Source organism: Zonotrichia albicollis, chromosome 19, assembly GCF_047830755.1.
Source record: "Zonotrichia albicollis isolate bZonAlb1 chromosome 19, bZonAlb1.hap1, whole genome shotgun sequence".
Lineage (NCBI taxonomy): Eukaryota > Metazoa > Chordata > Aves > Passeriformes > Passerellidae > Zonotrichia > Zonotrichia albicollis.
The window spans coordinates 6,279,857-6,296,082 of NC_133837.1; the positions used below are offsets into that span (position 1 = coordinate 6,279,857).

At 40.4% G+C, this 16,226-nt stretch overlaps 1 protein-coding gene across 1 annotated transcript in view; it reads left to right on the top strand.

Moving 5' to 3' along the window:
* TBCD (tubulin folding cofactor D) overlaps positions 1 to 16,226 on the top strand; it is a 119,883-nt gene that overhangs the window by 6,129 nt on the left and 97,528 nt on the right. The window contains exons 7-12 of the mRNA XM_074555257.1: positions 757 to 812; positions 2,907 to 3,039; positions 10,630 to 10,675; positions 13,343 to 13,475; positions 15,046 to 15,191; positions 16,031 to 16,091. Coding sequence (XP_074411358.1) covers positions 757 to 812; positions 2,907 to 3,039; positions 10,630 to 10,675; positions 13,343 to 13,475; positions 15,046 to 15,191; positions 16,031 to 16,091 — 575 coding nt within the window. The remainder of the gene's footprint in view (positions 1 to 756; positions 813 to 2,906; positions 3,040 to 10,629; positions 10,676 to 13,342; positions 13,476 to 15,045; positions 15,192 to 16,030; positions 16,092 to 16,226) is intronic.

Sequence of the window (16,226 nt, forward strand, 5' to 3'; positions counted from 1 at the left end):
GGCTCAGTCATTCACTGGGTGATAAATATTAACATGGTCTGTGTGCTCCTCAGTGATATTCTTTGCTGCATGTTATTTAAGCCTGTATTTTTGTGTCTAATCCATAAAGAATTTTTTCATAGTTCTGAATCTTCATTCTGTTGTTTGCTGCTTTAGAGTCAGGGGAGCCTGGAACTTGTTTCCCCTGATGTAATAAACTGTTTTATCTGAGGTGACCCCCTGCCTTTGAATGTGTTAGAGGCTTTCAACTCATGAAAGTGCCAGAGAGCTTCTCTGAAAGCCAAATCTGAGGATTTCTGTAGAAAATCAGCGTTTGATCAGAGTGAGCAACTTTGGAAGCTGTGACTGTGTGAAGATTTTTAAACAAATACGTGAAGTTCCATGACTTGACTTGTCATGCCTTTGAGATAAAAATAAACCCAGGTACCCAACAGCTCAGGATTTTGACACTTGCACCACTAAGGGTGCTTACATCCCAATGTGTCTGTGAGTTAAAGCTTCAGCAAATGAACCTTCAGTAACAAACCTGCTTTGAAAGGCACACAAAGGGAGACTCTGCCTCAGATACAGTTTATTAAATGGAAAAATAACTTTCTACTATCTTTAAGCTAAGTATGTAACCATAATAATGTAATAATGTGTGTGATCATCATAATATTTGTCATGTAAGTATTCAGTATTATGCACAGAGCTGTTACATAGTTGGTTTTCTATCAGTTATGAATTCTTTTACAGTCAGGTTTCTTTTCCCCTCAGTGTTACCTGGTTGTCAGTGACAAGGCTCGGGATGCAGCTGCTGTGCTGGTGTCCAAGTAAGTCTCTTTTGTGCATCTTGGCAGAAAGGCTCCCACTCCTCCTGCTGTTCCTTAATCTGACATGGCAGGGTTGGGAGGGCTGGAAGGTGCCAGCTGTCTGTGGGATATTAATATTGCTTGAATTGGATGCAGCAGTGTTTGTTGGGAATAAATAAATTTAAAAAAAATTACAAAATAATAAATGATCAACAACAACAACAACAATAAATTACAAAATAAAAAATTAAGCAGGGATAGAACACACATATCTCTTGTTTCAGTATCTATTCCAGTCCACATTTCTGGATATTCTAGTGGAAGTCAGCTCAGGTTGTGACTGATTTGGTTTTTTTTCCTTTTTAAAGCAGTAAAAGCCCCAGCTCTGCACTGCAGCCTGTGCTCAGCAGAGGGCGCTGATTAATTTTAATTAGGAGGGAATGTTCAGCACAAATGTGGGGATAGAATACATTAGGCTGGTTCCAGTACCAGCTGTGCCAGGCTATAATGGTGCTGTATAGTGGATTTAAAATTATTTAGTTTCATAAAAACACCATTTTCAAAGCAGCCTGGTGATTGAAGAAGTTAGGAAGGCTGGCTGCAAGGCCTTTCCCTGTTCTCACATCCCCAAAGCCAGTTCTGAGCATAATCATTCTGACATGAGGTTTGTGTGCCACCTCCCTGGAGCTGGGCTGTTACTTGGGTGGGCAGAGCACAACGGTCCTGGACAGATGGACAGATAAGATACAGGAGTCTGACTCTGTAGCAGGCTCTGGCAGAGTCCCTGGGGAGCAAGAGAAAGTCTGGGCCCTGCTTTGTGCTCCAAGGAGTTGATGAATTTCAAGTGAAGTTTAGAAATATCAGGATTCAAGGCCTGCTCTTTTCCAAAGTGAGCTGCTTCTCACAGGGCAAAGGAACTGGAATATATTTCATAAATTCTCCTTTCTGCTGCTCAGTGAGTGGCTGCAGCAGGAGGAGATGAGGCTGATCCTTATCCTGGTCTTAGTCTGGAGGTTAGGGCACTCCTTTGGGAAAGAGAGATTTAAACTCCTTGGGGCTGAGGAAGGGTCCAGGAACCAGCTCAGCCCCTTCACAGGTCACTTCTCTCACGTGTGCCCTTGGGCCAAAGGCAGCCTCATCCTTCCCCCCAAACCAACCCTCCTGCAGCTCCCCCCAGATCCTCATTGTTCTGCTGCTGAGCACCACAGGGTGCTGGGAAGCCTCTCCATCCCAGCAGCTCACTGCTGAGGTGTTTTCTGTATTTATTATATTTAATACTCCCTCAGTGAGCTCTTGGGGCTGTTCCCCACTCATCTGTAGGTGTAGGAAGGATCCAGGTCCTGGCTCTGAGGCACATCTTGGAATTCTGTGAGTTGTGCTGGGTGGGCACAACTCCCCATGTGCCTGGTTTCCACTGGGTGAGTTGAGAGCAAGTGTAGCCTGAGTTGCTGCAGCAGGACCTGGTTTGTGGGTGCCAGGACACTGAAGGGATGCCCTGACTGCACCTTGGCTGCTCAGGGGAGGGCTGAGAGTATGTTTATGATAGTTTAGCCATGAAAATCATATTTTCCCTTTTCAAAGATGGCTAAAAACACATCTCTTCACCCATCTAGTGTGTTAAATAACAGGTGCTTGACCTTTTCAAATATCTGGAACCCCAAATGTAGCCCTGCTGGTTTCTTGTTTTGGGCCTGACTTCTGACAGACAGTGCAAAATGACCACTGATTTTCACATTTGCAGAATGGCTGTTTTTGGTGAAAGAGGTGCAGAATCCTCCTATTTATTTCAGCTTTTCATTAATTCTAATAGAAATAATTTCTTAAAAGCTTTGGAAATTTTGTTGCTTTATAATTAAGATAAGAAATTTCTAGAACCCAAGTTTTTAGCTGGGTTTGAAGTGAAAACAAAGTTCCAGGTCAGAGCCTTGCTCAGAAACAGCTGGGCTAAACACAGGATGGTTTGGAGTGTTCCCACCCTCAGTGATTTGGGGAAACAAGCATTGAAGAATTGTTTCCAGGAACTACAACCAGTTTGGATAGGAGGAAAAATCATTTTTCACTGAGTGTCATAAAGTCAATGGCTGCAATGTTTTTCTGTTTTTTTTTCTGTGACAGGTTTATTGTCCGCCCTGATGTCAAGCAAAGCAGGATGGCAGATTTCCTGGACTGGGTGCTCTCCATGTTATCCAAATCCTCCTCCCAGACCATGGAGGGCACTGTCATTGTCAATGGCATGCTCCAGGCCCTGGTAAATACTGCTTTTCCCTTCAAAGATTGTTGGGTTTATGGCCATCCTATACTGCTCCAGTAGGCCCTTGACAGCAAATGTACAGAGGGGTTCCTGGCAAGGAAAAAAGGAGAATTTCCTCCACAGTAGTTTTAACAATGTAACTTCCCATGCTTGTATGGTTTCTTTTTTTTTTGTCATCCCCAAGTGAAAGTGAAATTGCCACTACAGCTACTCATAAATAACTCTCAAAGTAGCAGTTGTTTCAGTAAGTTTGAGTGTGTTTGCTAATCTGAATGAATTTTTTGGTTAGTGCCCCTTTCCTTGTGAATTGATAATGGTGTGTGACTCAAAAGAGCTGAATTCTTAGTTTGAGTTTTAAAATTGATATACTGTGCATGGGGAAAAAATCTGCAGTGCCTGAACTGCTGTTCCAGGGCATTGCTCCTCTTGTGCATCCTAAGAAGGGCTATTTATAAAAGCTTTGTTGAAGTTTTACACCTTTAAAAGTGCTGGGCTGTGTTTTGAAATCCTGGGGTGACACTTCTGGTGTCTGTGCCAGTTTTGATGTCCGAGTGTTTTTGGGCAGAATGGGTTTGTGTGGGGGGAGGGATTGTTGTTCCTTCTTGGTTTGGTTGTTGACCAAGGCAATGCAGGTGAAGACAGATCACAAGCCCTTTGCAGTTGCACAGGTTTGAGGATTTGCTGGTGTTTGTACAAGTTTTGATAATTTGCATAAATTTGCTACTCTTATTAACCAGTCACTAAGAGGACTTGTGTGCAGTGTGGTACTAAACATCAAAGCAAAGGTCTGGAGAAGGTGTGTGGGGTTTTTTTTTAGGTGTTCCTTTTTCCTCTCCAGCTCTTCCAAATCAGAAGGGAGAAGAGATGATCTAAATTTAGAATAACTGAGGACCTGCTGCTTAAGCAGGAGGAAGCGTTATTTGTGTGCATTGCAACGTTTCAAAAGACAGAATGATGTTTCATCATTTTATTGTCAGATCTGGAAAGGGAGACTGACTGTTTGCCATTCCCAGGCATGATGAGACCTGCAGGATGTATAATGCATTAGTGTTTTGTCATAATTCCTTTGAGTTTGGCTTTGGCTCCATCCACCTGTTCATTAGTGCTCACTAAGCGAAACAGGTGAATACTCAACAAGTAGAATCGAAACCAGAATGTGATACAATAGACCTGGGAGCAGAGCCTGCTGCTTTGCTTTTCTGGGATTTTTTTTTTCTTCTCCACAGCTCATAATTCCTGTTCCAATTGGTAGAAATGGTCAGATTTGTAAAGCTTTTTCTTGCATTTAGTCTTTGATTTCTCCGTTTAGTCACTACAATGAGTTGTATCATTAGGGAGTAAAGGTTTTCAGAATGGTATGTGTATGGTTGTACGTTCTCAAGGAGAGCAGGAAATACTTATTTCAAGAGTTAAATGTTATAAATATCATATTTATGTATAATTACATATATTCTTAGTATTTTAATATTAAGAATTTTGTTTCACACTTGGAGCAACACTATGTTGTCAAAAATATCAGCTGAAAATAAGTGTTCAAAATAAGCAAACACTTGTCTTTAACATGCAAGATTCTAACTTCATGCAGTATATAATATAGTCTATTTATTCTATAAATAAGCCTATTTATTCTATAAATAATATATACTTCTATAAATAATATATACTTCTGTAAATAATTCTGTACTTCATGCAGTATATAATATAGTCTATTTATTCTATAAATAAGCCTATTTATTCTATAAATAAGCCTATTTATTCTATAAATAATATATACTTCTATAAAAAATATGTACTTCTGTAAATAATTCTATACTTCATACAGTATATAATATAGTCTATTTATTCTATAAATACGTCTATTTATTCTATAAATAATATATACTTCTAGAAATAATTCTATACTTCATGCAGTATGTAATATAATCTGTTTATTCTATATAATATAGTCTATTTATTCTGTAAATAAATACAATATATTTTAACATAACATGTAATCACTAAATGTGTAAAGCAGAGCACATCCTTATGAGGGGCAACTAAAAATTGTGGCAACGAGCTTCAGAATTCTTTGCTCTTGGATTCCTCCAGCACTTTGTTACTTTAAGAGTCAAACTGCAGCTGCTTGGCCATCTTTGAACAAGCAGGAGAAAAAAGATAATTTTTCAGTTCTGGTCAGTACAGCAAGGGGGATTTTGGGATTGTGCAGGTTTTGGGAATGATGTAACCCACCAGAGTGGGGATAAAAGCAGAGTGGGGCTGCCCTGAGCAGGGTGGGTTTTGGCTGGGTTAGGATTTTGTGCCACTTCTGGTCTGCGTTTACCGAGCGGCTCCGAGCGAGGCTGGCACGGAAAAATTGCTCGGAAAAGACACGAAACTCCTGCATTTCAATGAAGTGAAACTGCAAGTCAGGGACGCAGTGAGTAGTTGGCCGTGGCTGACTTTGATCTGCCTCTCTGTGGCCGTGAGCCTGGCTGATCAGGTGTGTGCTGCTGTTTCATCTCAGCCAGCGTTGTGTGCAGAACGAGTCCGGCCGTTCCGCGGCTCCTGTCGGAACACGCACCCCGCCTTGCATATTGTAATTGCACTGGGGCCTGTGGCTCTCTGCTGCTTCCACCTGTCCTCAGTAACTCACCATTTCCCAATGGGGGGCACCAGCAGGCACCTCTGTGACACCATTTCAAATTTCAGTGTTTCAAGCTGCCCTCCTTTGTTGAAACCTCTGTTGCGCTATGGCGTTTAATTCACTTCCCCGCTCCTGTCCTTTGGCATTTGAAGGACTGAAAATGTTGGATTATTAAGCAATTGCTACTTTTTTATAACATTTGTTTACTTGAAGGAAACTTCTAGCCTGTTTCAAGAATCTGCATTTTAAATTCTCTTGGTCTGGAGGTTTGCTTTTAAACCTGCCATTATATCAAACAGCTTTTTAGTTATCGCTGCAGGGCGCAGCACTCCCAGTTCTTGCGTGACAGAGATGTCATCACGTTGAGGTAGCCTTGGGCATTGAAACTTATTAAACCTTATTTGTTTTATAAGTGATTCAGTATACAAGTGTGAGTAATAATTAAAAAAAATAAAACGCCCTACACAGTGATCTGATGAAACTCGAGAGTCTTAAGAACGAGGCATTTCCCTGAGCTGTCTCTAATGCAAAGGTTATTTAGCAATAGCTACATGCTTATGTAAATTTGGCTCCAGGGAAGAAAGAACTCTCTAACTCCATTCTTTCAGACCCAGAGGCACAAAAATAGAGTATTTCCAAATAGAATGTTTCCCAAGTCTCTGTATTTTTGGCATTCTCAGAGAATTTGCTGTATTAGGATTGTCTATTGGCGTTATTTTTTTAAAAAAGGGGTTGTTGCTTAGTGGTTTGGTGATAAAAGTGTAGGAAAAACAGTGCTGGTACTAAGTGCACTGACTCCTTTCTGCTCATGACTTTTCTCTCCTGACTGTCACAGAGTATTTCTTCTAATGTGGCCTTGTCTGATACTGCTGGGTTTTTCTCTTCTCACCAGAACTTTTGTGCTCATTCCAGGTTCAGAAGTCCTGTTACCATAAAGCTGCTTCTTTTTCTTGTTGGAGCACAGTACTATCTCAAGCTGCTAAATGTTTTTTACCTTCTGAGTATTTAAAGTCCGTGGGTTTTGGTAATCTCATGATGGAAAGGAGGTACTCTGCCAGCTCTCCATGTGTTAGTGTAAACATTTCAGATGTTCAGCTGATAAATAACTGGGATCACATGAAAGCTGCCATCACTGTGTTGGTGTCTGTCAGTGTTGGTGTCATGTTGATGCTCAACACCCAAACACGTGCAGCCCACAGCAGGAATGCTGCTTGTGTGGAGGCACAGTAAGAGCAAGGCCTTTAACTAACCCATTTTACCTTCAGCTGCACGTAGAATATATTAAATATTCCCTCCTTGCAAGTGAACTTCAGCTCTGCAGCGTGTTCTCCCTCCCTGCTCCTGGCCTGGAGGCAGGGATGGCTGGTGGCATTCCTGGGCTCTTGTGTGGCTACCAGGGGGTGCTCCAGAGCAGTGCAAGGCATCATTTCCTGCTCTCCCCAGCCAGGCTGGAATTATCCTCCCAGCCCTCCTCTTGCTTACAACCAGAGGGTAGATCCAGACTTGCGTCTCCTGCTCAGCAGGAAGATCCACTCAGTCCCCAGCAGCCAGGCCACCCCTCGTGGTGATTTGTGTAGCTTGGGGAACAAGTCCTGGAGATGATCCCCACTGATAGATCTCCTGCAGGTCGAGCCCAAAGTGGGTTATGCAGACAATTGGCAGGTGTGGTGTCTCTGCTGGGATTATTAAGAAACTGGGCTTTGTTTGCCTTGCCCTGCTCTGTTTCTAAAGCAGAACCAGACTTGACAGTCGTCATTGCTTGCACACCACTGATTTTCTCTAATTTGTAGGTGGCTTAATTATTTATAAGAGAGGGAGTCACATACTTTTCAACAGTTGAGCAGGTTGGGTAGGTTGCTGTGAGCTCTGTGTCCTCCTTAGAGGAGCCTGTGGCGTGGCTGTGACTGCAGGGATGCTCCGACACGCAGGCTCCTCGTGCTCAGCCCTCTGACACCAAAATGCCTGTGCAGGTGGCAAACCAAGCTTATTAATTGCTTTGTTTGTATCAGATTTTTGGAAATGGTGTGCCTTGGATATTTTTCTTCCTTCAAGGCAGGAAGTTTAAGCTGGGTGCTGTAAGGCTGATTTGCTCTTTTGGCTGCTTTATTTCTCATGATTTTCATTTATCATCATGAACATTTCTTTTTTAGTATGACCCCTGTAAGCTCCAGGTTTACAGTATTTTTCTGGAGGAGTAACTTTGCTGTACATGCCTGACTGTAGCATGTGCTGGAAGAAAATATTTTTTCTTCTTTCCCAAAAATCAGCATTGGTTAAAGTATTCTTTTATTTCCTTTGAGAAAAACATATCTATTACACTCAAAAGTTTTAGAGATTTGAACTTGGGGATGCTTTTGCATACTTTGACTCATAAATAAGTAATGAACACTTCTTGTCTTCTCTACACTCAGAAAAAAACCTCAAAACTGAATTTCTTGCTGTGTTGAATATCTGAAGAGTAGTTCTCCACAGTTTGGCTGTTACCTATTTACTTCTGCAAAATTTATTTTTAAAATAGCTATTAAACTTCTCTGACACAGAGAAATACCTGATGTATAAATTGTAGAAACTGCAGAAACCTGCTCCAAGGTTGTATCTGACCCCCAATGCACCTCAATGGGTGCAGAAAGAACTTTCTTCCCATTCAGACAGTTGGCATTTTCAGCTGTGTTTATTCCTAAACCATTTGGAACATATTTTATTGATCAAAAGTCATGTAAATATTATGGCCATTAAAAAAAAGTTTAGTTATTGATTTAAATTAATAATTATTGATTAATTAGCTGTGGTGTCATTTGGGCAATTTTTACTTCTCCTAAAAACTCATATTGATAAAATAAAATATCTTAATGCACATCTGAGTTGATTTATAGCTGTTGCCACAATGATTTTATTACCAAATGTATATTATAAATCTCCAGGGTAGGAGTAGATGCTCTGTGCTGAAAATAGTTGTTATTTAAGTTTTAGTGAAACTGCTGTAGGGACACAATGTGTGTTTCACTTTTTTCTTCAGAAAATAATAAAACCTTGACTCTGCCAAGGTTGCTGTTCTAAACTGATTCACAGGTGTGTGAGGAAAAGCATTTTAAAAAAATACTGTGCAATATTTGATTTTTTTCTCATTTTCTGCTTGTGTGTTGGTTGATTCCTTCCATCCCTCTCAGAGGTGGCACCTTCCAGTTGTGTTGTTCCTGAGGGGTCAGGACTTAATTCAGACTTGGCCTCAAGGGTGTAAGAACATGTGAGAAGCTTGGGGAAAGGTGCCAGAATTTGGGGAATGTAGACTGAAATGGGTCATTTTGATGATTCTGTTCCAGCTCCTCAGCAATGTGCTGAGAGCGCACACCCAAAAGTGTCCGGGAGCATCCCCAAGGATCTGTTCAAAAGCTGTTTCTCTGCATTATCAGTGCTTGAGGAATTACACTGTGCTTTGTTTGAATATGTTTGAATATAACAATAATAATAAAATAGTAATAATTTGGAGTAAGCCTGAGTGTGTCTTAAAAAAATATTTGCTGTTAAGTTAGGCAGAGGAAGTTGTGAGGATGCAGGGAGAGAATTGTGAGGATGGAGGGAAGGAATTGTGAGGATGGATGGAAGGAATTGTGAGGATGGATGGAAGGAATTGTGAGTTTGCAGAGAAGGAATTGTGAGGGTGCAGAGAAGGAATTGTGAGGATGGATGGAAGGAATTGTGAGGGTGCAGGGATGCTGCCCTGTCTCCAGCATCCACAGCAAAGTGTGTGGAGAAATCAGTGATGGGGTTGTAAAACAGAACACAGGAACAAAGTGATGAAATGAGTTTCTGCATGTTTCAACAAAGAAAAGTTTTAGAGGAGCTCTAGATTTGTTGTACCAAAGATTTGCAGGTGCTCTGACATATATTTTAGGCTTTTTAATACAAGCAGAGTTTTGTTGTATGTCAGTGGGAAATTTTTGTATTTTTTTTAACACTGACTTCATATATTGCTAAAAGCTGTGCCAATTTATACATTTAAAGTGATATTTATTTCTGTTGCCTGGGCCTGAAGTAATTCTATTGCATTGCTTCTTTGTCATTTTTAAGGGAGCCCTCACACTTGCCTGCATTAACATCTCAAATACTTTGATGTGTAACATGAAATTCCCATATATAGCTGGTAGTAGGGCTGATTTGTGATCCTGAAATGCAATTTAGTAACAAAGCACAAGGGGCTGGGTACACAGCCCCAGGGTGTTTTTCTTGCCTGTGTTGCTGGCAGCCACGCCTGCAGCGCGGGAGGCGTGTGTGTGTGTTTGGTATGTGTGAGAAAGTGCCTCTTTTCAGGGGAAGTCTGTTCTTGTTTAACTCCCAGGCATATTTATTGAGGAAGATTTTGCTTCTGGTGAAGGACAAACAAGTGCCTGGCCAGGTTTTTGCTGCATGGGGTGCTGAGGAAGCTTTTAATGTGTAACGTGTTCTGTCAGGTGTTAATGGTCCCTTGTCTGGCTGCAGCGCTGGGGTTTAATCTCACTGGGATATTGAGCTGCAGATTAAATTCCCTGGGCACAGGAATTGCACTTGGCCTGCTGGAGGTGTATTTGCAGGTGTCTGTAGGTGGTTTAGTCTCTCACAAGCAGTGCTTGCACCACTCTGAGCTCCTGTGACCCAGCACTGAGCCTGATGGGTCAGGGACCTGAGCTAGCCCAAAACTGGTGGCCTTTTTCTTTCCTCATTTTTTATTCTGGTTGGTATTTTTTTAATATATTTTTTTTAATATTTTTAGGGGGGTTTTTTCCCCTCTTGAGTGTTTTTTGGCCACCTCAGTCCCATGAGCAGTTACCAAGAGCTGCACCCTGAGACTCCTCCTTTTACGCTGTTTAAATCAGCAAACACTACAGATTATTGTGAGAACATTAAAAATATTTTACAGCTAAATGCTTGATATAATGTGTTACAGAACTTCTGTATTCTCATGTCTGTGTTCCCTATTTTAATTGTAGGCACAGCTGTTTAAACATGGCAAGAGAGAAGACTGTTTACCATATGGTAAGTTTGTAATAGCCTGGGTTCAGTTTTTCAAGGCACTGCAGTAGAAAAGGGAAAGGAAGATTAACCTGGTGACAAGTGGTTCTGTAATGAGTAAAATCCACAGGAATAAAGCAGGGAAAATGAGGGCAGCAAAAGCAGAAATGACAGTGAGGGAGGAGCAGATGCCACCAGGGAATGTTGTGTTGGGGCAGCACATCAGAGGCTTTGGCAGGTGATCACACTGGCCTTTGCTGTAATGCAGGAGCTAAACACAGAAACTGTTAGATGTGGAAAATATTTGTTTGAAATTCAGTTGAGCATAGACTGGTTTTGTACATATTACTGCTGGAAGTTTTGCAGAGACTCTTCAAGGTTTAATGCAAACACAGGATTTCAGAAAACCCAAGTTTTAAGAACCAGCTGTGTACAGGACACAGCTGGAGTCATGTTGGGATAATTTTGGAATAAGAGAAGTTTTTTAGTAAAAAAATATTATGTTGGGTGCAATTAGGGATAGAAAGGAAGAGAAAAAGAGAGTATGGAAGTTTCTGAACAGTGTAGCTCATTTTGGAATTATGTTTATCTTGGGGTGAATGTTGAAATATGATCAGAAGTGACTGCAGTGTGATCTTGGGCCTTATTGATAGCAATAAGAGGAGGCAGGGAAAGGTGGTGGCTAGTTCCAAAACGCTGCAAAAGGCCTGGTCCTTTTTGTGCAGCTTATCCAAGTACCAGAAGTGAGGTTTGTGCCATTCACAGGAACCAAGCAGGGCTATAAACTCACTTTAGAGTGTTTGTGATTTCACTCCTGAAATTATTTTGGCCCAGAGATGAAGCTTTTTAGTTCTGGTGCTGGAAAGTGTCATTCTCCCAGTTCCTAAGGCTGAGATGCAGACACTTCCTTAGAAAATGCCTGAGAGATGGGTAATGGTGGAGATAAGATAGTGAAGCCAAACAGCATGGAATGACACAGGTGCAAATCCTGGGAATGCCATTGCACAGGAACAGCAGAATCCACTGGGGAAAGATGCCAGAGAAGCAGAAAAATAAACAGGCTGGGAAAATTACAGTGCAACAGAAAATGACAGAATTTAGAAAATACCACAGTATTTTCTATAGCACACATACAACACAGTATGGAAGGAGCATATTGAGCTCACAGCATTAGCCCTGCTGGTAAAATAAGAAACTTTGGCTCATGGCATAGAAAGAAGAGTGAGTTATGAGTCTGGTAATAAGAGGAAAATCAGGGGCATATCAATGAGTGAATTTACCCTAGAAAATCTAGAATGGTCACAGCTGAGAAGCAGATATTTAGATGGGAACTGTTCAGGATAAGAAAATGTGAGAGACAAAAAAATATCTAATATTTTTAATTATAACAGATCTGAGGATGAAATAGAAAAAAAAATAGGCAAATGTTAAAGCAAGATCCTGTTTGAAGTCACTTGTGACAAAGAAGTTGAATTAAAAACAAACACTAGCTCTGCAGTAATTTACATGGGTCTGTAGATATTTTAGTGATTCAAGAGCTGGCAGGACTTGGAAGAGGCCTTTATTTATATATTCCTTATTTATTTTCTGTCTGTGAATGATGATGTTTCTACAGCCTCTTCCTCCTAAACTATCAGTCAGTTGGGCTTTTATAACTGCAAAAAATCCAGGTTGCTGGAAGGTGTTGAAGTACTAATAATCATCACTGGCTTGTTGTCTGCATGGATTGTTTCATTTGTAATTTCAGTACATCAAGATGCATCACCACTCTTTTTTAAGACTTGAGCACATTTGTAAGTCATGTCTGACAGTGTCTCAGACTTTGAAATAATTGCATTTTCTTTGATGTCTTTGTGTTTTGGAAGCCCTGATAGGAGGCTGGGGAAGGAGGTTGCAGAGGATTTGGCTGCTGTGGTTCCATCTGAGCAGGGGTTGGAAGCCCATGGCTCTTTCAGAGCCTGAGTCATTAGTCTCTATTAGCTAATGGTCAGCTTCTGAAGAATTCTTTTCACCCTAATGAAACTGCAAAAGGGCTTTTTTATTTGTAACAGCCATAGCTTCCTTGTGAAAATTTTGAATCCTGGAACTTTATCCTCATTAACCCAAGATTCTCCTTTCTCTGTGTTTTTTTTTACTTGCTGGACAAATAACTTTGTTACCTTTGATGTGCCCAAATGAGAGGTTTTGTGGCTGAATGTTTACACATCCACAGTGTTTCTCATGTGTAAATGTTTCTGGACATCCATCATCATAAAAATTTCAGTGTCAGGATTTGGTGCTGCCTGAAAATACTAAATGAGGAAAGGGAAAGCTTCTTCAGTGTGCAGGAGATTTTCTGAATAAAAGAATTACATTTTCTAGCTTTTGGTTCTGTTAGATCACTGAAAATTCTTAGACCCTGAAAGACACTTGGTTTTGTTGTTTCCAAGAAACAGAGACATAAACACTCAGAGAATGCAGATTATAATTTTCATAATCAAAACTAATCCTTAAAGCCATCTCCCTGTTTGGGCAGTGAAGGATTTTGCAGTTTGACCAATGTCATCTCCCACAAAGTACTAACGGGGCATTTGTATTTCAGTAGTGCCTTTAAAAATATAAATCTCCTAAAAAAACATTCAAAGCTTTCAGATGTTCATACCAATGTGTTTTTAAAAGCTGTTTTTCTGGTGTGTTTGTTTTCTTTTACAGCTGCTACTGTTCTGGAGTGCCTGGATAGCTGCAAGCTGTCAGAAAGCAATCAGATGGTTCTGCGCAAGCTGGGCATGAAACTGGTCCAGAGGCTTGGGCTGACATTTGTCAAACCAAAGGTAGCAAAGTGGAGGTCAGTTTAAAGCTGAAAAGTTCAAAAAAAAAAAAAAGAAGAAAATCCTTAAATAAAACCCACTACAAATACATAAATCCATACATTTGCCCCTCTTAAACTTTCCTTAAAGAAAAAGAAATCCCTGTGGGAATGAACATTATTCTTCATTTGCATTATTTGGAAAAAGGAGGATTCTTTCACTGCATTTAGTTTCCTGTATTTTTTTACAATTTTGGTACATAAGTGAGTGCTGGGACAGGCCAGATCTGACTTTGCACGTTGCACAAGCAGAAGCTTGTTCCTATATAATGCATAACTCACTAAATATGGGAAGACCTTTGTTCCTGAAGCTGATTTAGTACAATTTTGTAAGAGTGAACATAACTTTTTCCATTACCTGGTCCTACCCTGATTTGATAGAAAGTTCACAGGGGAAAAGTGGTTTGCAATCCTGCTCTGGTTTTGCATATTAGTCAGGTTTTGGTGTCTGGTTTTACCTAGTGCCAGAGGGCAAACTCTTTTTTAGATTTCTCGCACTGATATTTTAAAATTGCAGGCTCCCTTGGTGACTATTTTTATTGTATTTATTTTACTGGCTTTTGAGAACATCCTTAGGCATAGAAAATTCTTTTTAGGTGGAGAATGTACCTTGCCCCATGGCAAAAGTCAGTTTAGCATGTAAAGTCTATCTTTTGTAAGAATGCATCTACACCACGGGCTAAATATTCGAGTACAGCTTGGTCAGAAAGTACTAAGCTGGCTTTGAGATTTAAAAAGCAATTGTTAATAAGATGATTTTATTAATTTTTTAATATTTTTTTTCATTTTTGGAGAGACTTTTGGGGCCTGGGAATTTTGTCTCTCTTTGTTGTTAGCAGTGGAAAATAGGTTATAGTGAAACAGGAAAGGGAGGGATAATGAAAAGGACCTATTTGAATAGTCTGGCTCTTCTCACCTTGGAAAACAGACAAGTGGGTCAGGAGCAAGGAGAATGGGATATTTCTCCCTTTCCTTTAAAGCAGCACTGGAGAGCTGGGACTTGGGAGGGTGTAGGAAGGTGGCAGACAGACTTTGTGGCAGTGTGGGTATTAAATCAGAAATCACTGGAGCTGTGTTTTCTCACCCTGTGATGTGTAGGAGATGGCAGACAAACTTTGTGCAGTGTGTCCCTGCTGCAACTGGATGTTAAATCAGAAATAACTGAAGCTGTGTTTGCTCACTCTGTGATGTGTACGAGATGCCAGACAGACTTTGTGGCAGTGTGTCCCTGCTGCAGCTGGATGTTAAATCAGAAATAACTGAAGCTGTGTTTGCTCACCCTGTGATGTGTAGGAAGGTGGCAGACTGTGGCAGTGTCCCTGCTGCAGCTGGATGTTAAATCAGAAATCACTGGAGCTGTGTTTGCTACCCTGGGAGATGCAGGAAGGTGGCAGACAGACTGTGGCAGTGTCCCTGCTGCAGCTGGATATTAAATCAGGAATCACTGGAGCTGTGTTTGCTACCCTGGGAGGTGTAGAAGGTGGCAGACAGACTTTGTGGCAGTGTGGGTATTAAATCAGAAATCACTGGAGCTGTGTTTGCTCTGCAGGTACCAGCGTGGCTGTCGCTCCCTGGCTGCCAACCTGCAGGCTCAGGGTGCTGCTGTGCAGAACCAGAAAAGAGAAGTTTCTCCTGCAGAAGCTGATGATGATGATGAGGAATATGACATTCCAGCAGAGATTGAAAATGTTGTAGGTGTGTTAAAGCTGGAGAGAAGTTGTTACAATGCTGCAGTATAAACCTTCTATTGAACTTTAAAAATTCTCTACAAATCCATTTCTCACATGCTGCAAATTAAACACTTTGTAAAATTATCTGCTTGGGCCTAAAAAAGTGATGTGGGTATTTGTGCTGGTGTGAACAGCTGGAAAGACTCTAAAACTTCAGCCTGTGCAGCTGATTAAAATAGGTGATATTTTGTCAAATGGGTTGGATTTCAGCATCTCAATCAGAAACTCAGTACTGGAGTATTTGTTGTGTAGTTGGCCATTGAGGTATAAACACACTGAAATATATTTAACCAATTTTATCCAGTTCTATAAAAGAGATGCCCTGAGCCTTTTATGAATGAATTAAAATTTATAATGAAATACACAACAAAGTGTGTCACATGAAAGCTGAAGAATTATGGTTTAATTTTTAGACTGTAGCAGTATCAAAGGAACAGCATTTGTTTGTTAATATGCAGTTGTACTGCATGTCCTCTGCAATCTGGCTGGTGGATATTCTGTAAATAAATAGGCAAAAATTGCATCAGAAGACTTTTATAACTTAATAATCTAATTAACCTCTGCAAAAAGCACCATGGCCTTCATTTTGAATCTTTTACAGCACTTAAAATTTCAGTCTTTTTCCATAAACCATTTTGACATATTTCTTGGCTTTGAATTTCAAGTCATACTTATGTGAAAATAGAATAAATCTAGATACAATACAATTTTTATACAATGAGGCAAATGAAATTTGAACATCTTAAGAATTTTCCTGTTGTTAAATAAGAATAATCTGTTTTTTTAAAATAAAATTATTTGCAGAACAATTGTTGGTTGGCCTGAAAGACAAAGACACCATTGTCAGGTGGTCTGCAGCCAAAGGGTGAGTTTGTTATGGTGATTGTAAACAATGCATATAAACAATTTATAACATGTAAAGAATATATTTCTGTCTTGTTATATAGAAATGTAGTGTAATCCATGACTGATAATTTGGGTGTATTGCCAATGTTTGCTG